The 26,259-nt window shown below is 43.1% G+C and overlaps 1 protein-coding gene and 1 long non-coding RNA gene across 3 annotated transcripts in view; one reads left to right on the top strand and one right to left on the bottom strand.

The window, feature by feature from the left end:
• LOC148886113 (uncharacterized) overlaps positions 1-10,345 on the bottom strand; it is a 74,568-nt gene extending 64,223 nt beyond the window's left edge. For both annotated transcript variants that reach the window (XR_016117775.1, XR_016117774.1), the window contains exon 1: positions 10,308-10,345. This is a non-coding gene — a long non-coding RNA (uncharacterized LOC148886113). The remainder of the gene's footprint in view (positions 1-10,307) is intronic.
• arhgap32b (Rho GTPase activating protein 32b) overlaps positions 1-26,259 on the top strand; it is a 162,847-nt gene that overhangs the window by 5,627 nt on the left and 130,961 nt on the right. Inside the window, exons 2-3 of the mRNA XM_089016424.1 lie at positions 16,313-16,627; positions 20,464-20,569. Of these exons, the coding sequence (XP_088872550.1) occupies positions 16,539-16,627; positions 20,464-20,569 (195 nt within the window). The 5' untranslated portion in view covers positions 16,313-16,538. The remainder of the gene's footprint in view (positions 1-16,312; positions 16,628-20,463; positions 20,570-26,259) is intronic.

The raw sequence follows: 26,259 nt of genomic DNA, 5'->3' as shown, positions 1-26,259 counted from the left end.
GGAGAAGTCCAAACTGCAGACACCAGAGCTTGAGCTTTCCTGGCAGTGGAGTCTTGTTTATGTTTTCCAGACTATTGGTGATGTCCTGCTTTAGTTGCTGCACTTGATCTTTGTCTCTGAGGCTTGCATTGTACCACCTGCCCAGGCTTTTGACCGGTTCCTCAGAAACCGTTGGTATTGGGTCATCACCAATGCAGAACTTCACATTTTTTAGCTGTCCCTTGACGATTGAGATGCCGCGTGACTTGTTCGGCTTGATTTTCATCCGGGCCCATTTGATGTTTTCCTGCAGTTTTCCAAGAAGCCGCCTGGTGCAAGCTGTGGTCGTGGTCAAGGTGGTCATGTCATTCATGTATGCCCGGATAGGTGGGAGGTGGATCCCATTCTTTGTTCGCTCACCCCCCACCACCCACCTCGAGGCCCTGAAGATGACCTCCATGGCCATTGTGAAGGCCAGGGGTGAAATCGTACAACCTGCTGCCATTATGTTGTGAAACCAGGTGTTGTGAAGCAGAGTTGCAGGTCTTCGAAGTAGGCTTTTACCAAGGCAGTAATGGGTAATGGAACCTGGAAGAAGTTGAAGGATTCCCAGAGAAGGTTATGGGGAACGGAGCCAAAGGCATTGGCCAGGTCGAGGAAGATGACATGAAGATCTCTCTTGTCTTTCTTTGGCGCTTGGATTTGGTGCCAGATCATACTAGTGTGCTCCAAGCAACCAGAGAACCCAGGGATGTACAGATGTATCGACGTACTTGTTCTTCTCCAGAAAGTCTCTGTACTAAAACATTAAAGAAGATTTTCCCCTCAATGTTGAGAAGGCTAATTGGCCGGAATTGACTGATGTCTGCCGCATCGTTCTCCTTCGGAATTAGTACGCCTCCGGCCCTCCGCCATGCCTTTGGTATTATCCCTTTTTGCCACACAATCCTCATGAATCTCCAAAGATAACGCAGAACATCTGGTGCGTTCTTGTAGAGCTTATATGGAACTCCATTTGGCCCCGGGGCTGATGCTGATCTTGCACGCCGTACTGTATTGTCCACTTCCTTCCATTTTGGAAGGCCAGTCTCGAGGTTGAATTCTGGTGGTTCAATAGGGGGGATGTCGTGTGGGATAGCTAGTTTTTACTGCCTTTTTGTGTCCTGGTGGACCTTTTCCAGATGCTTTTCAAGTTCCTGCTTGGAGGTTTTCAGGATTCCGCTTTTGTCCTTAGCGAAGAGGTCTTTGACAAACTTGAAGGGGTTTTTATAGAACCGTGTTCTTGTGTGTTCCTTGTTCTTGCGATGTTTTCTGCCCTTCGTAAGGTTGCCAACCGGCATTTGATGTCCCCTTGGAGCAGCATGAGACCTTCTTTCTCTGCATCAGAGGCCTTCTTCCACTGTTTTCGCAGGTCCCTTTCTCTGACCAGTCTGTCTATCTCTCGCTGCCTCCTGGATTTGGTTGGTGGTGGTCTTGCATTGGCGGTTTTCCGGATGTACACTCCAAAGCACTCCTCCCCGTAGTGATAGATGATGTCACCAATATTTTCCAGCTTTTTCTCTGCTGTGCCCACTTGTTGCTCCAAGATTTTGGTCAGATCGTTATTGACGGTTTCCCACTCTCTTTACTCGATAGCTTTTGGCCACTTCACACTTGGTCTGTGCCCTTTGATCTTGTCCTCCTTGGGAAGTCTCTGTGGTTGGGTGGGCTCTTCCACCTTTCGTTCTGTAAGTGCATTACCATCGTCCTTGACAGGGGTGTAGACGCTCTGCGAACTTTGGTTGTCGTCCCGTCGCTGTGCTTCACTCGACTTATTTGACGTCTGACTTCGTAAGAAATATCGGTCTATGCGAGGCCCTTGTCTCTGCTTTCCCAAGCACTGTCTCTTCCCTTGGTGGATCTTTAACCCGATAGCTGATGTTACTTTTGCCCAGCCACAGACGCACACCTTGACTGAGTATCCTGCTGCCGTTGTCTCATGTGCCATCGTGTTGTCAGTCGTTGAGCCATCATGCACCACTGCTCTCGCAGGCTCTAGGGCAGGGGTGGGCACTCCTGGTCCTGGAGGGCCACCCTCCTGCATGTTTTCCAAGTCTCACTGTTACAATACACCTGATTCAAATAATCAGATAATCACCAAGCTCTGCGGAAGAAAGATACCCCTAGAGTCTAGGGGTATCTTTCTCTGTATTCTTTCTGTAGCATTTAGCGGGTGTCTCCAACAAACTGAACCAGCGTTGGTGACTGCCACCATGGGTAGCTAGCCCATGACAGCCCCAGTGGGGTCTATTCCCTCCTGTCAGCTGTCTCTCCAAGCTGTCACACAGACTTTCCTCTGTTGTCAGCTGTCCTTTCACAGCAGTCACTGGATGACATCCAGATACTAAGATTCATGAAACACTGGATGTGATGTTATTCTGTCCATTTGTGCCAATGGATGGTCCTCACATGAGATTAGCCTTGATGTTGAGAGTGGTGTGGGAGCTGTGCCTCAGGGATGCGAGGTTGTGAATTTGGGACACATCGTCAGTAGTGTGCCAAAGAATCATTGGGTGTTTCGGCCTTTTAATCACTAGACACCCTCATCGATGGTGGCCAGCGACAAGTTGATCACACCTGCGCTTGTGTATGACAAGGGCCTCGCAGGGAGAATGTATATTTAAGTCAAACACTGAACGGGCAAGTATAAAACGCAGACCTTCTAACAGTTGTAAAATAAATTCACACCTACTGTAGTACAACATATGTCCTTGGGTCTTCAGTAAGCCATTACTGAAGCTGCTGGCATGTAATTACTGAATGTTATGCATCGTATTCTGGAGCGTCAACTGGGAAGAAGGATTTCCTCCCTGCCCACATACTCTACGCAGCCAATCGTAAGCGAACTCGTTGGCAACACTTCACCATAGCCGGGAGCTGATTGGTCAGCCTTGGTGTCCAGCCCTTCATCCAGCTCTTGAAACCTATATGTCTGTGCTCACGTGTGCGTGAAGCACACAGTGCATACTGTGCTTCACTGAAGCACAATACGCAGCCAATGGCAAGCGATCCTGGCCGGAAAAAGGCACGCAATACAAAATCTAACTGACAGTATCTCTGTCCGAACATTTTTCGACATACTGTACCCGCAAAAATGTTTGTATGTACTGTCATTCGTAACTCGAATGTTCGTAAGTTGGAGAGCGTCTGTATTGGAAAGTGATAGAATTTTTGGTGTTCTATATGACATACTCTTGACAGGTGTCAAAACCTGGGTATGTAATATGGGGTTAACACAACCGAATTGAATTAAGAAGGTGACTTTTCTGACACCTGTCTCAAGACTGAATAATTTATACAGAAGAGTGAGCATCAAATAACACAAATAAGGAGATAAGAACTCAATTTAGCTCCTTTAATTTCAGCAGAGGTGGAATGGATATGTGGACTTAACTATGACATGACAATGCTAAATCGACATGCGCCAGTGAAAGTCGGGAAAATCAAATGGCTTTGGGGACTATAGGAAGAGGAAAGTTTGAGGTTGACCAAAATCCATTCTGTGATCGCCAATTTGGTAATTTTTCAGTACAGATCATCCCAACACAAATATGTAAGAGCCATTTAAACTGATGCCCCGATGAGACCTGTGCTTTGTTTTTTTACATTATCAAAGTTCTTACAGGTTTGAAAGAAGTGGGGGGGTTGGAAAGGCACACAACCTCATGCCCACCAAAAAAAGCAATATTTTCACCCAATATTCAATTGTAGAAAATGGAAAATAATCTCTTGCAGCCAGTGAGAAGTTGTCAACAATTTGTTTCACATGTTAACTAATGTTCCTTTTTGGGGAGACCAAAGTTCAAGTTCAGAGGCTATCGTGATGAAAATTCAAATTTAGTCCATCTATGCATTTATTTTTCGATCCATTGGATCCTCATAAGGGTCAAAGAGGGTGCGAGAGCCAATCCCAGCTGTTTTTGGGTTCACCCTAGACCGGTTGACAGCCAATCATAGGGCAACCACTTGACACTCACAGCTAGGGACGATTTGGAGTGTTCGATCAGCCTTCCACGCATGTTTTTAGAATGTGTGTGTGTGTGTGGGGGGGGGGTACCCATAGAATAGTCCAATAGTCCCATGCAGAGCCTGGGGAGAACATGCAAACCCCGCACAGGAAGGGTGGATCAAACAACCAACCTCTGCACTGTGAGGTTGACGTACTAACTAACTGGACCACTACACCATGAGTTTAAGTATGCCCCCTAAGATCTACAGTAAATGATTGTACCAGTATTTTGGAATTTCTGGACGAATGAATGAATATGACCTTCTCCATAGGCGCTCACCGCAGTTTTTATCTTACTTAATGAGGAAAACACATCTTGTTTTCTGATAGTCCTCTTCGTACAGGACCCCAAGCTCGCGGTTTGAAACTGCTAATCTTCCTCTTCCTGACTTGCCATTGATCGACCAAGGTGTTCTTGGCGCAAAGCCAGCATTTATCCTTTGCAATGTGTGCTTTATTGCAACCAGGGGGAAATGAAGGGCAAACTCAGCCTGGCTGTCCAACTTTATTTGCGCTGGCATGTTATTGGGGATTCATCAACATATTTCCTTTCCATTATTTACATGTTTCAGTTGCATTCTTACCTAGACAAAAATAGTAATACAGTGGGCCTTGGCTTACAAACTTAATTCATTCTCAGACAGTGTGTAAGGCGAAAAGTGTGTGTCCCAAAAAATAATTTCCCATAGGAAGCCATTAAAATGAGAATAATCCGTTCCCAGGTCTCCATAAAATATAATTTTCAACTAAATAAGCCTTAAAACTCCACAACATTCCTTATTGTATGTATAATAAATGTGCTATTGTATTGTAATGAAAGAAATACACTGCACCGTATAATAAAGTCACTTTATTTACATGTGTGATGGTCGTTGATGGCTCTTAATTGACACCTGTTGCTTTCTGACTTGTAAGGTCTTACGAAACTGAGACATCACATTATCATTCATCATGTTGATGATTCTCATCGCCACAGTCTTTTCTGGATGGGACTGTTCAATAACTCTGACTTGATGCTGCAGCCATCTCCTCCTCGCCCTCAGATGACAACTGCTGAATGGCTTGCTTCTGCTTGTCCTCTTGAAGGCAAATCAAATCCCCTGTGTTGAGGACCTCATGATGGTCAGCAACAAGCTCCTCGATGTCATCTGCATCCACTTCGAGTCCCATGTTCCTCTCTCTCCAAAGTCCCTCTCAAGGATGCATGCTGTCCACAAATTCTTCCATGCTGCTTTCAAGGATCGAAGGGTAACATCATGCCAAGCCTTTAGTCACGTGAAAGCATCGAGTAAATAAAGCCTTTGTGTAAAGCTTTTAGGCGAAAGATGGTAGCAATGGTGGACTGAGCATATCCGCTAAGCCGCTAAATCAGACCAACGCACACCTCGTTCGTGTTTCTCAATGATCTCCTTCTTCTCCACGACTGTAATTTTGTTTTGTGTCTTCTTTGGCTGAACACAAGCCTGTAGTGGGGTCTTTTTCGGTCCCATAACAGCAAAAGTATCTGTAAAAAACTCCTTGGAGGCGATCGACCCCACTCTCTCTCTCTCTCTCTCTCTCTCTCTCTCTCTCTCTCTCTCTCTCTCTCTCTCTCTCTCTCTCTCTCTCTCTCTCTCTCTCTCGATTGACGTGTGCATTCAGAGAAAGGGGGTGTGGAAAGGCAGAGCAGGGCACTGTTCGGTCATGTGCTTTGGTGTTCTTCCGCCAAAGATTACTACGCCAGCCATGGTGGGGCGTGTGGATTGCGAAAAGTAGTGCTTAATCCAAGGTATAATTTTCATTAATTTAACGTTCGTAAACTTAAAATTTCGTAAGGCAGGGTGTTCGTAAACCGAGGCCCCACTGTACATTATAATACTTGATGAAGTGATAGTCATATGGCAAGGCATCATCATATATATTTGTTGTTGTGAATGATGTGATCGTTGATATCCTTGCGACATTTGTACCATATGGCAGATGGGTACACAGGTATCAGCTCCATAAAATTTTGATGCAGTGAACATTTTACATTACTAGGCCCAAAAGAGGGAATTTATGCCACCATTTGTGGAATATAGTTCTGGTCAATGCACTTAAGTGGACACAGAGTGGCACTGACAAGAGATTATTATGGGAGGGGAGGCAAGGTAATGTGGACATGACAAGCGTAGAAGGTCCCAATCACTGAACCGTGAGTGTGTGCCAGCCCGTCTTTCTGTCACCCTCGAATCAAATGTCTCTCCAGTACACTTGAATGACTTTACTATTTTTATGTGTTAATATATGAAAATTATAGACCTGCAGTATTTATTGCTGGTGTCAGGCGTAATCGTTGTACAGTGATACATTGGCTTACAAACTTAATTGGTTCACAGAAAGTGTGTGTAAGGCGAAAAGTGTGTATTCCAAACATTAATTTCCCACACGTCTGTGTAAGCTCTCATTCGTACAGGAGTGGTCCATCGATGAAAAGGTTTCATCTAGTACAGATGACGGCTGAAGAAACCTTTTCATCGATTAATTTCCCATAGGAAACCCTTAAAATGAGAATAATCTATTCCCAGGTCCACATAAAACATAATTTTCAACTAAATAATCCTGAAAATTACACACAATATACCTTATTTTATGTATAATAAATGTGCTATGGTATTGTAATTAAATAAACTGTACTGTATAATAAAGTCATTTTATTTACCTTTGTGATGGTCGTTGATGGCTTGATGGAATGGATAGCTTTTTGCATAAAGTGTCTCAAGGAGCTCTGGGTTGTACGCCTTAGAAGTTGTGATTTTGCAACAGATGCAGGCAGACACACTAGAAACTTCATTAATAACTGGTTCCTTTGCTTGTATGTTCTCTTCAAATTGTACAAATGGCTTGTGCCGGTTATTTGTGGAGCCTAATTGATGGGATATTTTAACTTTGCAGTCTGCACTCTACCTTTGAACTCTCAATAAAGTTGAAACGAGTCCAAATTTTATTCTGTTTTCTATCCATTTTCTCACCATTTCACTTTTGTTTTTTTTTTTTCACCTTTGTTTTTTTTTTCAAGCTCTGTCATCTCCCTTTCATGTGTGTGTGTGTGTGTGTTTCTGTTTCTGTAACCCTCCCCCCGCTCACTGCTGCGTGTGTCCCCTCCCTCCTCTACCACGGATCTTGACCAATCACGTGCGGCTTCAACCGAAGACTGAGGGCGAGGAATAGAGGAAAAAAAAGCCGGCTGCCATTTCAGGAGCTCCAAGAACGGGCTGGTTTGCGAATGACACATCACTCATTGTGGCGCTCTGTGTGTTTCCCGAAAAATAGTTTGTATGCCAAGATTATATTCTCGCGAATTTACGTTCGTAAGGCGAAAAGGTCATGAGCAAAAGCGTTTGTAAGCCGAGGTATCACTGTATCTTCAAAATCACGAGCCTCCAAAAACGGCATGTTTGGTCAACCATCTGAAATTTCTGCTTCCTTTTAAAAAATTTTTATTAGTTTTCGTTACTGAGTCGTATTTTGTTGTCCTACATATGATTTTTTTACCTATAACCTTCCATTTTTTTGCCCTCAAGAAGCCACATTTCAACACATATTCGAGTTTCATTTCTTACAAAGTCATTCATATCATCACAATGGAACCAAGAATTAGCCTGTGGCTAGGTTCCTTGAAATGATATATGGTGTTTAAAATACATTTTAAATGAGAAGAGGATTAGGCCAAAAGTGGAGCAGCCAAAAGAAAATCCTCAAAGCTTCAGTTCTGCACAGTCTATCTCTATCAACAGTTTTACATTGCATGTGGGCAGATCAAAAACAGTGTTGATTTAGCACAATATCACAGTGGAATCACAACCCTCAATTTCACGTTGTTTGAACTTTATTGGACATGGGACATTTGTGCTTTTGTCGTGGGGCAATTTTGAAAGCGAACAAGATGCTTCGCTGGTGTGACAAAAACGTAATCATCTAAGACACCTAAATGTTATGCAACACTCTTCCTTTTTCAACTTCCACCATTTTGTCCTCACTTCAGCCTTTGGTTCCTTCATCTTCCTCACTGCCAGCGTCATCCTACAGACCACCACCTATGCTGTCTGGCTACACTCTCACCAACGACTACAGTAAAGTCTCGTTATATCGATATTCAAGGGAGTCCGAAAAAATATCGATATAACCGGGACTATCGATATATCCGACCCTGTTTGCATGTAATTGTCTCCGTGCGTGCATAGAAACAGTATCGATATAACCGGGACTATCGATATATCCAATATCGATATAACGAGACTTTACTGTACTTTGCAGTCACTGATTTCCTTTAGATGGCGCCGTTGACACAAAATGTAGTCTACCTGTGTACTTCTGCCCCCACTCTTATAGGTCACCGTATGTTCCTGTCTCTTCTGAAAGAAATTATTCATAATAGCCATTTCCATTCTCTTAGCAAAGTCAACCACCATCTGTTTTTCAGCGTTTACTGATCTGTTGTGCGATACAAATGCCATATGGCATTGTCATAAGGTAGGATGCACTCCTAACCAGCTCAGGGTTCATCTTCATCGCCATTTTTTCTTCTCTGTTCCTCTGAGCTTTTTATGCTGTACAGGCCCAATCCAGTGATGAAAGATCAAGTTTACTCCCATCCTATTGAAACTGCATGGGATTCCAGAGACCCCCAAAAAATGTTACCCTTCACTGCACACTATACAACAGTTCAGTCGGCTCGAGGCATTTTGGTGGCGGCCCTAAAGGAACATGTTGTAAAAGACTTTGAGTTATTTAAAGTTGTATTCTGCAGTTGATGCGGCCCTACAAAATACTGACTGTGTTAATCTGCCTCCTTTTGTTCTACAACTGGCTCCTCTCCACCACTGACAAGGAGAGAATGTGAGTCCTCAGTGTTATCCAAGCCCTCTGCCTGATTTGAAAGCAGACTGTCCGAATACATTGAAATGCAAATTAGACCGTGATGTCACCCAAGCACTTCTGAGTCAGCCCTTGGCATAATTGGTGACTACTGCATTCAGTTGATCTTGCAGTTCACCATACTGAGGACAATTGATAGGCAGGTTTGAACATTTAATCAATATGTAAAATATTAATTGATGGAGCTCATCTGTTTTTTTGTTTTTGTTTTTAATGGGACTTAGTAGTTGAAACCCCATTCATGCCAACATGTAGTTTCCTAGGAACCACAGTTAGCAAGGCCTGAGATTCACAGCAGCGCGAGTACTCGGGGGGCCAGTATTGCACTTCGTCGGGCAGCCCTAACCCTAACAGATGCTAGCCGGACTGTACCAGATTCCTTTGAACTGTTGAAAAAAACATGTTGGAAAAAATGAAATTTGTAAAACTAGAACAGATTCATGCTTTGTTCATAAAACAACAAAGTGAACCACATCTATAGAGCAAAATGAAATGTTATCTCCTTTTGAATATCCTCTTCCATCTGCTTTTACAAGGCTGGAATAGATCATGAATTGTGCGAGGTATTTTGACATGTAAATAAATATGGTAGGCTGGTTATGTTTTAAATGGACTTTGAGGTTTGTTGTCTTGTGACTTCATACAAATGCAGCATACCTGTTTAGTGTTCTGGATTGTGTTAGGGTAATTCCTGCTTCATTAAAAACTTACCTTGAAAAACAGATTGGATCCTAAATGTTTCCGTGTTGATATTAACCTTTGGAACTAGTACCATTTATCCCCCTCAAATATCTGTATTTGCATAACAACAGGCGTCAGAAAACAATTTTGATCACCTGAATTATTTCTTTCTTGGTGACTCAGTGTTGTCCGCACTTTCTGTGAATGTGTAGGTGTGTGTGAGTGTTTGTTTATGTTAGTCCCGCCTTCCACAGCGACAATTAGTTTGCCTGTGTCATGATCTGGTTGGCGACCAACGGGGGGGGGGGGGGGGGGGGCGGCCCCGCCTGCACAGGTGCTGGTCGTCCCGATCAGATTGGCGACCAACGGGTAGCGACGTCAGCCCTGCCGGCAGCCTCGCAGGTGCTGGTCGTCCCGATCAGATTGGCGACCAACGGGTAGCGACGTCAGCCCTGCCGGCAGCCTCGCAGGTGCTGGTCGTTATAATCACTGTCACTTAAAAGGACACCCGGCACGACCATCCGTTGTCGGTTCATTGTTTGCTGCTTGTTTGCTGCATGCATTGTGTATGTGTTTGTTTAACCTTGGCGGACTTTTACTTTTGGTCTTGTTTTGCTACTTTGTATTTTTTCCATGCAGATAATTTTGATGTTTTACATTTTGTTCCTGCTGACCTTTATTTTAATACAATTTGTCAAACAACCTCCTGCTCCCTCCTGCCTGCTTTTTGGGATCCGCACCCGCCATCACCTCCTTGCAAACCGTGACAGAATGAACCGACCAACCATCGGATCCCGCAGGTACATCGGACCCGTCTCATTTCCACTCTGTGCCTGGCAATGCTACGTCCACGTTAGCCCGAGCCTCGTCGAGTTTGAATTTCGTCACTCGACGAGCCGTAACGTCCACGTAAACGTCCGGCCGTGCACTCCTTCCAGGTGGCCGTCCAGGGTGACACTGGGTGACTGGCTGTGGACGCCCACGTCCAGCCACGCTGTTGTCGTGCATGACGAATTAAGTCTCATCCACGACGAGCCGTGCAACGTCCACGTCAACGTCAGTCCGAGACCCCACTCACCGCTGGATCCCGGAGCGGCTCTGGACTGGTCTCGTTCCCCCGGTGCCGGGCAGTTCACGCCCACGTCGGCGTCCGGCCGAGATCTGGTCCCATACGGCCGTACGGGGTGCCATTCTGCGCCTGGCAGTTCGACAACCACGTTGAGCCATGCGCCGTCGTGTGAACGTGCGAGAGGGATCGCACTCACGCCCACGACGATCCGTGCCGCGTCTTCGTCCACCCCAGGCCGAGTCCCGTTCCCATCAGGCCGCCACCCGTCGTATGCTGGAGAGGCAGCGGTTGCCCTCTCCACCGACCGTTCCCAGGGGAGTGGACCTTTTGGGATACTGTTGGGACTTCTGGAAGCAGCCCCTTGAGGGGGGGGGGGGGGTACTGTCATGATCTGGTTGGCGACCAACGGGGGAGGCGCTGTCGGCCCCGCCTGCACCTGCACAGGTGCTGGTCGTCCCGATCAGATTGGCGACCAACGGGTAGCCACGTCAGCCTTGCCGGCAGCCTCGCAGGTGCTGGTCGTTATAATCACTGTCACTTAAAAGGACACCCGGCACGACCATCCGTTGTCGGTTCATTGTTTGCTGCTTGTTTGCTGCATGCATTGTGTATGTGTTTGTTTAACCTTGGCGGACTTTTACTTTTGGTCTTGTTTTGCTACTTTGTATTTTTTCCATTCAGATAATTTTGATGTTTTACATTTTGTTCCTGCTGACCTTTATTTTAATACAATTTGTCAAACAACCTCCTGCTCCCTCCTGCCTGCTTTTTGGGATCCGCACAGGCCATCACCACCTTGCAAACCGTGACAGAGTGAGACAAGAGTGAAGGAAGCAGCAACTAAATGTTGATGACCTATGCAAACAAACATGCATTTAATCAGAATCAGAAAGCCTTTAATCGTCCCACAATGGGGAAATTTGCTAAATGAAAATTGATCAGGTCTGTAAGAAAATTTCTCATCCTTTTTATTTCTTGATGAGTCAATGTCATTACCATAGTCTAACAAAATGAAGAGATGACAAACACATTAGCAATTGAATTTTTAACTGAAGTTTTTGCTTTAAATGTCGACTAACCATTTTCACCTACAGAGTGACTTAATTTTGAAATCCTTAGCTAATTTTCAGTAGAAACCAAACAGCTTTCGTGCCATATTCCTATTTTGTGTGAACATTTCCGCACGATAAGGCGTACCTAAAAACAACATTTTCTCAAAACCCAACAGTGCACCTTATTGTCCAATCCACCTAATGTATGGATCAATATTTAGGTTTCTTTGTCCTAATATTTTACATTTTCTTTGAAGTGCTTTATTACAGCAGCAGCAGTTGTAAAAGTTTCAATATAAATAAAGGTGTATTTCATTGAATATGTTCCAATGCTATTAGAATTCTCAAAAGAAAAATTCTATTGAAAAAAAAGATGTTTATTCTTGCATTTCTATAATTTAAAAGCAATGAAACATATTATAATGCATTCATATTGTAAAAAACTTGAGGCGGCATCCTAAACATGGTTGTCATGTGGTACGTCATTCTCCACATTTAATTATTTAATTAAATTATGAAGGCTCATTATGTATTTGTAAACATAGTCATTTTGATAGTAGGCTAATATAGATACATACTGCCGGTGTTGCCTCCATTATGAGGCTTTAATTTTTTTGTGACTCCAGACAATTTATTTGCCGACTTCACAGTGCAGAGGTCAGGAGTTCAAAACCCGATCCAGCCTCCCCATGTGGACTTTCCATGTTCTCCCCAGTGGGTTTTCTCCGGGTCCTCCAGGTTCCTCCCACATGCCAAAAACATGCATGGCAGGCTGATTGTCCCGAGGTGTGAATGGTTGTTTGTCTCTGTGTGCCCTGCGATTGGCTGGCAACTAATTCAGGGTGTCCCCCGCCTCATGCCTGAAGATGTCTGGGATAGGCTCCAGCACCCCCACGACCCTAATGAGGAATACACGGTACAAATTGATGGATAGCTCTTTCAACATTTTGGGTTGCCGACCCCTGATTTAGACCTTAGATCCAATCATAATATTTCCATAAAATGCAAAGTATCTACTGATCAGATCGGTGGAAAATGTCATTAATGGCGGACAGTGACCCACCCTTCTTGTGTGTGCATTCAAGACATTTTTAATTTCCCATCACCTTGGTGTCCGTTCAATGTCCGACAACCCTACAATCCATAAAAATATGTAGTGGTTGTCCGTGTGCCAATGCCAATGATAGTTCTGTGGAACCGAATCCTTTCTGTGATTCTCATTAAAAAGTGTACAGCTAAATGTTTGCTTTCGGAGAATGTTATTGGTCATGCAATGCCATAAAATGAATTGGTTATTTTCCAGATTACGTATGTTTAATGTATTACGTTTGCAAATGTATTGCGCATCGATGAAAAGGTTTCTTCAGCCGTCATCTGTACTTTTTTGAAGGTGTTGGACGTTTCGCTTCTTATCCAAGAAACTTCGTCAGCAAACTAAAGTTTGTTGACTTTATGACTGAGAGCTTACTTACACAGACGTAATGTATTGGGCAGTTTATAAGTTGGCCCGCACCACACCGACAGTGAGGCATTTAATTTGTGATCCCTTGCTGACACTTTTAAATTTATTAATGTTGAGATGTACAATTGGAGCCAGTCCAGAGTCCTCCCCTGCAGCACACCCACGAACCAAGGAAAGATAAATGGTACAGTTGATAAATGGATAACATGAGTGTTTTTGTTTTTTTTTGCTTTGCTTTTTTGAGAAATCAACTGGCAATTCATAAAAAAATATATATATTTTATGGCACAAAAAAATGAAACTGTATGAAAAGGTCTTATTCAAATGAAAGAAAAAATCACTGTTCTTTGTGCACCCTTGATGTGTAAAACAAAAACAAAAAAAAAACACGTTCATGACAAAAACATTGCAGTCAATTTTTTGGTGTTTTTTTCTTTTTGTTTTGAGTGGTGGTCTAAAATTCAACGTTTCACTTCAATTTAAACACTGACTTTTCTTAATATGCATGATCCACCGAGAGGACCTCAACCAACAGCTGGTGTGCGCACGCATAAAAAGAGAGTCCTGGCAAATGATGAGCACCATATTTTACAGGGTCATCTTTTGAAGAAAAGAAGGCTTTTGGGTGCCTTATACGCCGGCAAATACGGTGTATGTGATGTTAAACAACATATCTACGTGTACAGTATATCTATGTACAGTGAGACCTCAACTTACGAACACCTTATACAGTAAAGTCTCGTTATATCGATATTCAAGGGAGTCCGAAAAAATATCGATATAACCGGGACTATCGATATATCCGACCCTGTTTGCATGTAATTTTCTCTGTGCATGCATAGAAATAGTATCGATATAACCGGGACTATCGATATATCCAATATCGATATAACGAGACTTTACTGTATTTCAAACTCATTTTATGAACATCAAATTTATGAAAATTAAAACTTATAATAAGCACTATTTTCATAATACACACCCACCACGGCTGGTCCATCAAGCACACGACCTTCGGATCTGGCGGAGTGATCTTCGGCGGAAGCACACGGCCGAACAGCGCTCCAGCCGGCGCTACTTTCCACACCACTTCTCATTGAATGCACACGTCGATCGCCTACTTGAAGCTTTTTGCTGATAATTTTACTATGATGGGACCGAAAAAAAAAACCCACCACAGGCTCGTGTTCAGCCCAAGAAGACACAAAGTCGCTGAGAAGAAGGGTATAATTGAAAAACACGAACGAGGTGTGCGTTTGTGTGATTTAGGGGCCGAGCACGGCTATGCTAAGTCAACCATTGCTACCAATCTCCGGAACAGAAAAGCCATCAAAGGTGCGTCTGTTGCAAAAGGTGTTTCCGTGCTCTTAAAGTGACGGTCTCGGGCAATCGAAGAATTTGAAAAACTTCTGTTAATTTGGATTAACAAAAATCAGCTATCCGGCGACAGCGTGAGTAAAGCTATTTTATGCGAGAAAGCACGGCTAATTCACGCCGATATCGCCATGCGCCAACCTGGAAGTTCGGCGCTTATTGAGGATTTTAAAGCCAGTAACAGAACATCTGAGGAGGAGATGGCTGCAGCATCAAGTGAGCTCATAAAAGCAATGTTGGCAAAGTGAAATGATGTGCAGGCTTTTACCGAACAGTTCTATTCAGAAAAGACTGTGGCTATGACAATCATCAACATGATGAACAATAATGTGATGCCTCAGCTTCGTAAGACCTTACAAGTCAGAAAGCAACAGGTGTCAATTTTTAATCAGCAAAACTGATGAGGAGAGTCTCCAAAGAAAAAAGAAGAGAAGCCACACCAGAGGTTAAGTTACCAACAGTCCTTATGGAAGGTGACTCTCCTTCCATAAGCCATCAACGACCATCAAAAAGGTAAATAAAACTTTATTTTACAGCACAGTTTATTTCTTTAATTACAGTCCTCGTGTAACGTTCATCTCTTTCCAAACAGCAATTCCCTTTGGCCTTCAACCTCCAACACCATTCCATCAGGCCATCAATGACCATCATAAAGGTAAATAAAACGACTTTCTTTTATAGCACAGTTTATTTCTTTAATTACAGTCCTTATGGAATGTGACTCTTTCCAAACAGCAATTCCCTTTGACCTCGGACCTCCAACGCCATTCCATCAAGCCATCAATGACCGTCACAAATGTAAATAAAGTAACTTTATGATACAATGCAGTGTATTTCTTTCATTACAATACAATAGCACATTTATTATACATAGAATAAGGTATGTTGTGTGTAGTTTTAAGGTGTATTTAGTTAAAAAGTATATTTTATGGAAACCCGGGAACGGATTATTCCCATTTTAATGGTTTCCTATGGGATTTTTATTTTAGATACACACTTTTCGCCTTACACACTCTGTCTGGGAACCAATTAAGTTCGTAAGTTGACGTCTCACTGAATCTAGCTATCCAACATGAATGATACATTTGCAGTCTTGAACGGTGCGAAGAGAAACGCACTGTAACTCTGTCTTAGAGAACCTACTACTTGAATGTGTTCCTGTGTGGATCCTCTCCTCCAACGATTTTTCCTCCTTGTCCCTTTGTCCCCTCCCCTCTCTGGCATCACTCTCTTGTGTATGCAATGCATCGTCAGCGATGGCCAAACGAATGCCGTCATATATTTTTCTCTGTGTCACATTTATACATGGCAATTCATTGTTGTCTTTTATAGGTTTAGAAATCATTTAGTAGGTAAGCAGCATTCTGGTATGATTTGGATTTTAATGTGGAAATTGTTGGTCCAAGACAGAGATGTCAGGCACCACCGATACCAAGAAGTGCAGCCAATATGTCCTTTTAACTGTGTATTTACGCCGGGTTTTGTTGGCCAGAATCTGCATGTGATGAAGGCAGTGGTAAGCCCTGCCTCTAAAAAGCTCGGTAAGCAGGAATTGTTTGATGCATGGCCTCTTATTTATGCAGTTTCATCCCCATGCCAAATGACACTTTGCCGTGTGTGTGTGTGTGTGTGTGTGTTTCTGATTGTGTGTGTGTCACAATCATAGACAGCCTGCATCGTTCCTCTTGCATCTATATGTATGATTTATTTAATGTCATCTTTTTCCCCCTTCCTCTCCCACTACACCCCAGCCTCTTTCTTTCTTTCTTTCTTTTCAACCCCCCTTTTTTTCTGACAGGCCGCTCTCTCTCTCTCTCTCTCTCTCTCTCTCTCTCTCTCTCTCTCTCTCTCTCTCTCTCTCTCTCTCTCTCTCTCTCTCTCTCTCTCTCTCTCTCTCTCTCTCTCTCTCTCTCTCTCTCTCACTCGCTCGCTCTTTCGACTTCTCTGGCAGGCTGCACATTGCGGTGAGTCAGTATCATGGAGGCAGGCAGCGGGGCTGCCGCAGCGGTGGGGAGTGCAGCACTCGGACTGCTGGGAACCACGTCCAGCCTTGACATCTTGGACAGGTAGGGCTACTGTTGTAACAAGCCACACGAACATGGGCAAGAGGAATCGGCAAACATTTTGCACTCGTTTGCCGCGATGGAGATGTCGGTGCAAGTTTGGAGAAGACCACACCTTTAGTTGCGCTTAGGTTCTTGATGCTAGTTTGGTTGGCGTATGAAGTGTTTGTCGTGGCGACGATGCGCATGTCATTCATCAGCAGAGTGAGAAGCAGATGCTCAGGATGTGTCAGTTGGCTGTTGGTGTGAGTGTGAACACGCGTATGTGCCAGTGTTGCATGACAAGCAAATGTGTAATTTGGCTTTCTGTATGCTTCAAGCAGAAATGAGACCAGTATATGCACGTAGAGGGGGGAGGGGGTCTGAGGTGGAAGCATTGCTCGGCATGCCCAAGCACTGGGGCTGAGTTAGGAGATTGAAATTGCACAGTCACCCTCACACCTCCTATGCAGTCCCCACCCACATCCCATCAACCTGTAGCAACTCGGTGACAAGCATCATTGACCGTCACCACAAGAAGATTCCCCTAATTGAATGAGTCTCCCCCACACAACCCCCCCCCCCTACCAGCTCCACTACCGGTGTCTCCAGTGACAGCCCAGGTTTATTAGCTTTCCGCTAGTTACATCATTGCTATGCTAGCACCGAAATATCCGTGTGTTGTCATCACCTATAAACCCTCCAGCATTTACATGCACAAGTGCTTTATTGCACGCGCACACCACCGCACGTTCACTTCCACACGCACATCCACACACGCACACACACGTCCAGACACAGTAAAAGCTGCTCAAATACATTTTGGGCCAAATACTGTTGGCAAAGTCCTGGTGCATCCAAATATACTAAACACACATTCCGCTTATTTGTTACTCGGCATGATTCTCCCTGCATTTTGAGGCTTTCTGATTCCCGACCGCTTGCATGTGGGCTAACGACCGTTAAACTACACCAGTGAATTCTAACTAACCTCCTCCACCATTTGTGGGAATTTCCTTTTGAAATGTAATGTATCTGGCGAAGGAAATGAAGGCTACTGCCATCAATTTAACTCAACTTCTCTCTGTCTGTGTTTAAACCAATTAGGTAGTCTTAATTTTGTCACTGTTAGCATGTGTATAAACTCGGTATCTATACATGCGATAAATGATTATCAGTCTATGATTTTACTCATTCTTTTGTGTAGTTCAGCCCCCACCTGATTGCAGCACACTGTTGTCACAGTCCTGAACTAGGTCTGAATCCTGCCCCAGGGTTACCATGGCAGCAGTATCTTAGCATACATTAGACAGTGGTTCAGCATTACAACAAAAAGCCAGTGATTGAAAAGCAGAGAAAATAAAGACTGAAAGGGATGAAGTGGACACTGGGTAATTGTGAGCTTTCTCTGTCTTCTCAGTCTATGGTTGCTTTCTTATTTCTGAATTTGCAGTCCCTTTCTGTTTAAATTGGTTGGTTTACCTCAGTGGACATACTTTCAGTGGCATGAGCCCAGTTTTGATACAGACAAGAAATTTAGCAGGGTTTCCCTGAACCCCAAAAATCTATTAATCTGTGTTAATTTTAGAAAGGTCAAGATGGAATTTTTCAATAACATATCATCATTCAAACATAAAATCCAGTTAAATTGCCTGAATTGCTAAAAATACATCTCTTTGTGAACCCTATACAGTGGTTTCTAACTATCACACATCACTTTATAGATTTAATTGCAGTTTATTGGTCAGTGCATTTCCATAAAATCTTACATTGAGTTGTTAAATTATATACAGGGAACATCCGATTTACGACCGGCGCGAGTTCCGAACACCCGTACTTAAGGCCACGACCGCCAGACCTTTTCTTTTTTTTATTCTACGGCTGCCACCGCTACAGCCAGCAACGCTGTTGAACTCCGCAGCGTGTTTGGAATGCATTTGGTAGAATAAAGCCTCGAGATAATCCTTCTTGTTTAGATCTGTCCTGTTGCGAACGAGGCAGAGAGCAGCCGACTCGTCGGAACCAAATTGAACGTCGGCGCGGGGTATGGCCGGGGAGAGGGCAGCCGGTGTGTGTTGGTGTTGGGTGACCTCTTCTGGCTTCTCCGTTAGCAGGGAGAGCGATTTTTCAACAGCTTGCATGCGTGGAAAGCCATGCGTATTCTGGACAGCAGAAAACGTGTGCGCCAACACAGTAATAAAAATCGATAATACGAAATATCAATTGATTAAAATGACACTAAAAGTTGTAAAATTTATAAATGAACTGTCAACATTTTGATATATAATAGATAGTATTCAATAGAATATGTTGCTTAAAAACAACAGATTGACATTGTATACTATCCTATCGTCTAAACCTCGCGTCGGCCATTTTGAATGCATTTTTTAATGCATTTACGGCCGTTTGACTTACGGCCGTTTTGTTGGAACGGAACCCGGTCGTAAGTCGGATATTACCTGTACTGGTAAATGAATGTTTCACCCCCACTTTTTGCTGGCTTAAATTTTTTCCCCTTTAAACATTTTTCATATCACATGGGAGTCTCTCTTTGCATCCAATGGCAGGCAATGTGGGTTAGATAGCCAATAAACTGCAACTAACAGAAGACCCTTTCCAAAATATGGGCCAAAATACTTTGGCTGCATGAAGTCAGAGGAGCAGACTACATTCTAACATTAAATGTTTTCCTCATCATCGCTAATGAGAATTTTTAGTCAAACAAAAGCATAAATGACCCTTCACTTCATAGCAGTTTTTGCCTGCTTTACCATTTGTAAAGTAGACCCTTTAGTTCAATTGACTAAATTAAGCAGTAAATCAATGCACAATGAAATCTCTGACAAAACATGTAAAAGAGAATGAACGGACAAAATAGTTGAATAAGGGGGGAGAAATAACAGTCACAGTCTCAATAACACAATTGTATTTCGCACTGCAGCACTGTGCACCCGGAAGCAATTTTTTTTCTGCTTCCAGGTGTTAAAGACAAAACTTTCCCCGAGTAAACAAACGTTGACGATGAGAGTGATCAACAAAAACAGCTGAAGTGGCTTGTAATGGTAATGAGTTTAACCTTGTTCTCGACAACCAGATATTGTGTCAGTTGAGAAGCCCTTTGGTGATGCAAAGTGCTTCTAAGGGAGACGGCGAGCGTTAATTTACAAATCCAATTCCAATGAAGCAGCGACATTGTATTTAACAAACAAATCCAAAAATCAATTATTTGCAAATCATCCACCCATCCATAGATTTGCTGATTCGCTTATCCTCACAAGGACCCACTTGGAGACTATCCCAGATGTCTTTGGTCAGTTGGCGAGGTGCATCCTGAACTGGTCGCCAGCCAATCGCTGGTCACACAGAGATAAACAATCGAGCTCACACTTCTATTACATTGAATGCATTGCAAATTTTCCAAACTGTTATGGATGCACCTTTAATGCTGAAAGGTACATACAAGGTATTAGAGAGACATAATTGTTCTTGAATACTCTGGCAGTTGCTCGATTCCTGTGGGCCTTCGCGTAACTGTGAGCTTACAGTTTAAACTATGTTTCTTAAATGTATCTCCTTGTAGGTGGGCCATTTTTGGGATGGTGAATTACACAATGCACATCCTGGAACTATTTTATATCTACATGCCTTTTGCCATTTTAGAGAGAATGTAAGACATTTTGTTAATCTTGAGGTTGTGCAAACGCATTTCTCAGCCTATACCTGGGTAACTCGTATACATTGAAGGAAAAAAAGTACTTAACAAATCATATTTGAGAAAATAAAAGAGTGATGTGTATATTTCTGTTTTATTAGATGAGAAGGAGTGAAAAGAATTATTGTGTTGTGTTTTATGAATGCAGGAGCATTCGCCTTGGACGGCCTCTGGAGGACGACGACATTGTGCCTGAACTGGCTCACGTTCATCCCAGAGAGAGGCCTGACTGGGAAGAGACCATTAGCGCCATGGTCAGACCCACAAAGAGATACTTTGCATACACCAACACTGCATAACAATTATGTTTTGAACTATGGAGATTATCCTGGATCATGTATTTTTAGAAAAATAAGTATGAGTAGCTGTCTTTGTCTTCGACACTGACGATTAATGAAGGTTGCTTGGTTAATGAAAGTGGCTGATAGCTCACTAAGTCGGATGGTATTCAAATTTTGACACCGTTTTACTATCCCCTCATTATTGTTTACCCTCATTATTCGCGGTGTATGGTATTAGATTTTTTTTAAATTTCTCGACATCTTTTAAGAGGCAAGACCATGTTGGTCTGGTGAAACATTCCATTAAAAACAGAACATCCTCATGCAAATAGGATCGTTTTCACCTCAAAATCCATGTATAATTTTGAAGGTCTATTGACTAAAAAGTCTGATAAAGAGCTCCTGAGACAAAAAATATTCAAAACTAATAATTTTAAAAAGTAATCAACAGTGACAAATAAGTCCCATATTGTTAATATGTGTGTATTATCTACTTTCCCATCTCCAGTTTGTGGTGTCATTTATTGTTTTATAATTTACCCGTTTTCCCCATGGACAACCGACGTCACTTTTTTGTTTCCTAACTGACATCAGAAAAACATTTTATAGCATCTAAAATACCCAAAACACGCAGTATGATATTTTTAGTCAAATGCAAAACAGCAATAAAAATGACTTAAAGTGTCCAAAAAGTACTTCAATTTGAAACCGGAAGTGGCCAGTTTCAGAAGGTCCCGCCCTCATGTTCGTGGTGTTACGGCAAGACGTCTTGCCTTGCTCGAGAATCAAAACAATGGCTTCAGATTTGGAGAATATGCTTTCTTGTTACTCATCCAGTTATGAATATGATTCAAATAGTTCTGAAGAAGAAAGCATACATGTTTTCAATCGAATAAAGAATTTATTCCGTGTCATTTTGAGGCATCAGGGGTGGGAAATGTCGCACCCAAAAAAGGCAGAAAATTAATCAACCCGTTTCCACAGGTTGATTAATTCCTTACAAGGAGCTTTGTCGCCTTCTTCTGCCTCTTTTTGGTCCTACACGACGTTTTCAGACCAAAGTTGTCCTTTTCAGACCAAAGTCGGTTAAACTTACTTCTTGGACCCTCAACAATGTACAGTGATACCTGGGCTTACGAACGCTTTAGCTAACTAACTTTACGCCTTACGAACGTTAAATTCGCGAGAATATAATCTTGGCAAACAAACTATTTTTCGGGAAACACACGGAGCTCCACAATGAGTGATGTGTCGTTCGCGAACGAGCCGGTTCTTGGAGCTGGATCTCTGAAGTGAACAAGAGCTGGAAGAGCGTTTTTCTCCTCTATTCCCCACCCCCAGTCTTCGGTTAAAGCCGCACGTGATTGGTCAAGATCCGTGGTAGAGGAGGGAGGGCTAGAATTTCAGACACATGCATCAGTCAGGAGAAGGAGGAGGTGTTAAACAGAAGCCCACTGAGTCGCACATGACACAAGAAAGGGAGACGACAGAGACAACAAAAGATAGAAAACTGTGAAATTTGGACTCGTTTCAACTTTATTGATAGTTCAAAGGCAGAGTGTAGACAACAAGGTTACAATATCCCATCAATCAGGCTCCACAAATAACCCGCACACGCCATCTGTACAATTTGAAGAGAAAAACAAGCAAGGGAAACAGCTATTAATGAAGTTTCTAGTGTGTCTGCCTGCATCTGTTTCTCTTGCAACATCACAACTTCCAAAATGTACAACCTAGAACTCCTTGAGACACTTTATGCAGAAAGCTATCAACCCAGCTAAAAAGAACCAAATTAATGAGGAACTGGGTAAAATTATCAAAGATAAAGCACGGACGGCAACTTCACTCTGGTATCGTCAAGAGGCAACCTGGAAATTTGTCATCCATTGATGATTTCAAGGCTAGCCATGGATGGTTCGAGAACTTTAAGCTTCGTACAGGGATTCATAGTGTAATTCCTCATGGTGAGATAGCCAGTTCTGACGATAAAGCTGCCAAAGCGTACAAGCAATCATTCCTCAAGATGGTGAAAGAAGAAGGCTACGTTCCTCATCAAGTGTTTAATGCTGATAAAACCGGCCTTTTTTGGAAAAACATGCCGAACCAGGCTTTCATTACATAGGAAGAGAAGTTCGTCTCTGGGCATAAGACTCCTTCCTACAGTGCTTATGGAATGTGACTCTCCCTCCCACCTCCTCGCACTCCATTCCATCAAGACATCAACGACCATTACGAAGAAAAGTAAAACGACTTTATTATAAAGTACAGTTTATTTCTTTAATTACAATACCATAGCACATTTATTATACATAAAATAAGGTTTATGTTGTGTCGTTTTAAGGCTTATTTAATAGAAAACCATGTTTTATGGGGACCTAGGAATGGATTATTCTCATTTTAATTATTTCCTAAGGGAAATTAATGTTTGGAATACACACTTTTCACCGTACACACACTTTCTGGGAACCAATTAAGTTCGTAAGCCAAGGTATCACTGTATATTCATCTCTCCATATCAAATATTTCTCTGACTGTTTTCCAGCCATTGCTTCTCTATTGGTGGTTCACTTTTAAAGCATGTCCCTGCTATGGCTGTCTTGCTGGCTCCCAGCAGCACCTTTATCAAGAACACATCTCTGCCTTGTAATGCCCTCCAACCTCCATCCCATTGGCCTTTCAACTTTTGACATTTTCAAAATATGTGTGCGTGGCCTCCTGCGTTTTCCTTTCCATATAACCGACAGCACACATACTCCTCTGTTTTATATATTTCGGTCATCTCTGGGGTTAGGAAAAAAGCTATATTTCCAACCAAAGTCTTAAAAATGTTGATTGATACCGGTACTTGACGCGTATTTGTCATTTCATTACCTCACTCATCGTCACTCATTACCTGTCTTGTTTCTCTCATTTGTTTTATACATTTTATTTGTTATCCCGTAATCCCTTACCTGAAGATATTTAAAGAGGTCTCCCCTTTCCAAATCACAAACTTCAAGCCGCTATCTCGCGCAAAGATAACCTGAGTATTTTCGTCTGCTCTCTGGGGCGTAAATGGCCAAACTCCCGTCGTGAGAGGCCAGCAAAGCAATAACCAAGACAAAGGTGTTGATATACTGTCGAGCTGGACTTCTTTGAGGGCCCAAAAGTTTAATCTAAAGCTCATAGACGGCAATTCTGGCTTCACTTCTCTTCGATAGCTGACACATGCACTCTCGCTTCTCTTTAGTCTTAACTCATTTTATTTCTTCGCAATTCAGAAACAGATTAGTTTATTAATAAAATATCAGCCTTGTGGCTATGACATAAGGGCACATGTAATTTTAGGTATCCTTTCAACATAAGTTAATGTTCTCTCAGTAGCTATGCAAAAATAAATGCCTGCCTCAACGATAATCAGCCTCTGTAGCATTTCAAAATGTCTCTTGTAGCTCAGCAACTTATTGTGCTGTTGATGTTTAAACTGTAACTGGGTGGGCAAGAGGTTCTTTCAGATGACTGGCAAACTACAGCAAACATAATCAGAGACACAGGTCGGAAAGTACTTGGTGTATCAAGTGGAAGATAGGTAGATAAGGAGACTTGGTGGTGGGATGGGGAGGTGAGGAGTGTATACAGAGAAAGAGGTTAGCAAAGAAGAAGTGGGACACTGAGAGGACGGACGTGAGTAGACAGCAGTACAAGGATGTGCAGCGCACGGTTAAAGTAAAGGTGGCAAAGGCCAAACAAGAGGCCTATGATGATTTGTATGCTTGGATGGACAGCAAGGAAGGCGAGACTGATCTTTACAGGCTGGACAGATGGAAAGAGTACTTTGAAGAATTGATGAATGAGGAAAATGAGAAGGAACAAAGAGTAGAAGACGTGACTGTTGTGGACCAAGACATAGCAAACATTAGCAAGGATGAAGTGAGGAGGGCGCTGAAGAGGATGAAGGGGGGAAAGGCACTCGGGCCTGATGATTTACCAATCGAGGTATGGAAGTGTCTTGGAGAGGTGGTGGTGGTGTTCCTGACTAGGTTATTCAACAAGATCTTAGATGGTGAACAGATGCCTGAAGAATGGAGAAGTGTACTCGTGCCCATTTTTAAGAACAAAGCAAATGTGCAGAGTTGTACGAACTACAGAGGAATAAAGTTGATGAGCCATACAATGAAACTCTGGGAAAGAGTAGTTGAAGCGAGACGAAGAGCAGAAGTTCATGCCAAAAAAAGAGTACGACAGATGCAGTGTTTGCTTTAAGAATGCTGATAGAGAAGTACATAGAAGGTCAGAAGGAATTGCATTGTGTCTTTGTAGATCTGGAGAAAGTGTACGCCAGGATGCCCACAGAAGAGCTGTGGTATTGCATGACGAAGTCTGGAGTGACAGAAATGTATGTCAGAGCGGTGCAAGACATGTATCATGACTGTAAGACAGTTGTTAGGTGTGCTGTCGGTGTGACTGAGGAATTCAAGGTGGAGGTGGGACTCAACCGGGGGTCAGCTCTGAGCCCCTTCTTATTTTCTATGGTGATGGACAGGCTGACCGAGGATGTTAAACAAGAATCTCCTTAAACCATGATGTTTGCAGATGACATTGTGATCTGTAGCGAGAACAGGGAACAGTTTGATGAGAAACTAGAGATGTGGAGATATGCCCTGGAAAGGAGAGGAATGAAGATCAGTCGCAGCAAGATGGAATATATGTGTGTGAATGAGAGGGATCCAAGTGCAAGAGTGATGCTACAGGGAGAAGAGATAAAGAAGGTGGAGGATTTTAAGTACTTGCGGTCAACTGTCCAGCGTAATGGAGAGTGTGGAAAAGAGGTGAAGAAGCGTGTCCAGACAGGCTGGAGCGGCTGGAGAAAAATGTCAGGTGTGATAAGATGATTTCAGCTAGGATGAAAGGAAAAGTGTATAAAACTGTGGTGAGACCAGCCATGATGTTTGGACTGGAGACAGTGCCACTGACGAAAAGACAGGAAGCAGAGCTGGAGGTAGCAGAGCTGAAGATTTTGGAGTGACCAGGTTGGATAGGATCAGGAATGAGTACATTAGAGGGACAACTCATATTAGAGGCTTTGGAGGGAAAGTCAGAGAGGCCAGACTGAGATGGTTTGGACATGTCCAGAGGAGAGAGAGTGACTATATCGGGAGAAGAATGCTGAGCCTTGAACTGCCAGGCAGGAGACCGAGAGGAAGACAGAAGATGAGGTTTATGGATGTGGTCAAAGAGGACATGGAGGTAGCTGGTGTGAGAGAAGAGGATGCACAAAAATGGATAGATGGAGGACATTGATTCGCTGTGGCGACCCCTGAGGGGAAAGCCGAAAGGAAAAGAAGAGTCCTCACTCTCTCTCTGTCTGTAACCCCACCCCCGCACTGCTGCCTTCTGTAACAACCAAAAACAAAGATACCGAATTACACCTGCTTTTTTTCTTCTACAGGAGCTGGAAGGGGATATGCTTGAGTTGCAAGCCATATTGAGTGGAAAACAGGGTTACACATTGATATGGGCTGTGTTGCTTTGTGTAAGCGGGTTCGGTAAATGATACAACTTCTGGATAGAGTTGAGGTTCTTTATTAGGACGGCTGTGTTGGTTGGAGGGAGAAGGCAATTGACATGTGTGGCTCTCGTAGGCTCTCATCAGACGGACTTGCAGTCCTTTGATCTAAAGCCAG

The sequence above is a fragment of the Hippocampus bargibanti genome, linkage group LG16, assembly GCF_051943395.1.
Source record: "Hippocampus bargibanti isolate YZ-2025 linkage group LG16, ASM5194339v1, whole genome shotgun sequence".
Taxonomy (NCBI): domain Eukaryota; kingdom Metazoa; phylum Chordata; class Actinopteri; order Syngnathiformes; family Syngnathidae; genus Hippocampus; species Hippocampus bargibanti.
Note: the sequence above shows the minus strand (reverse complement) of the source record. Positions and strands in the feature narration are given on the sequence as shown.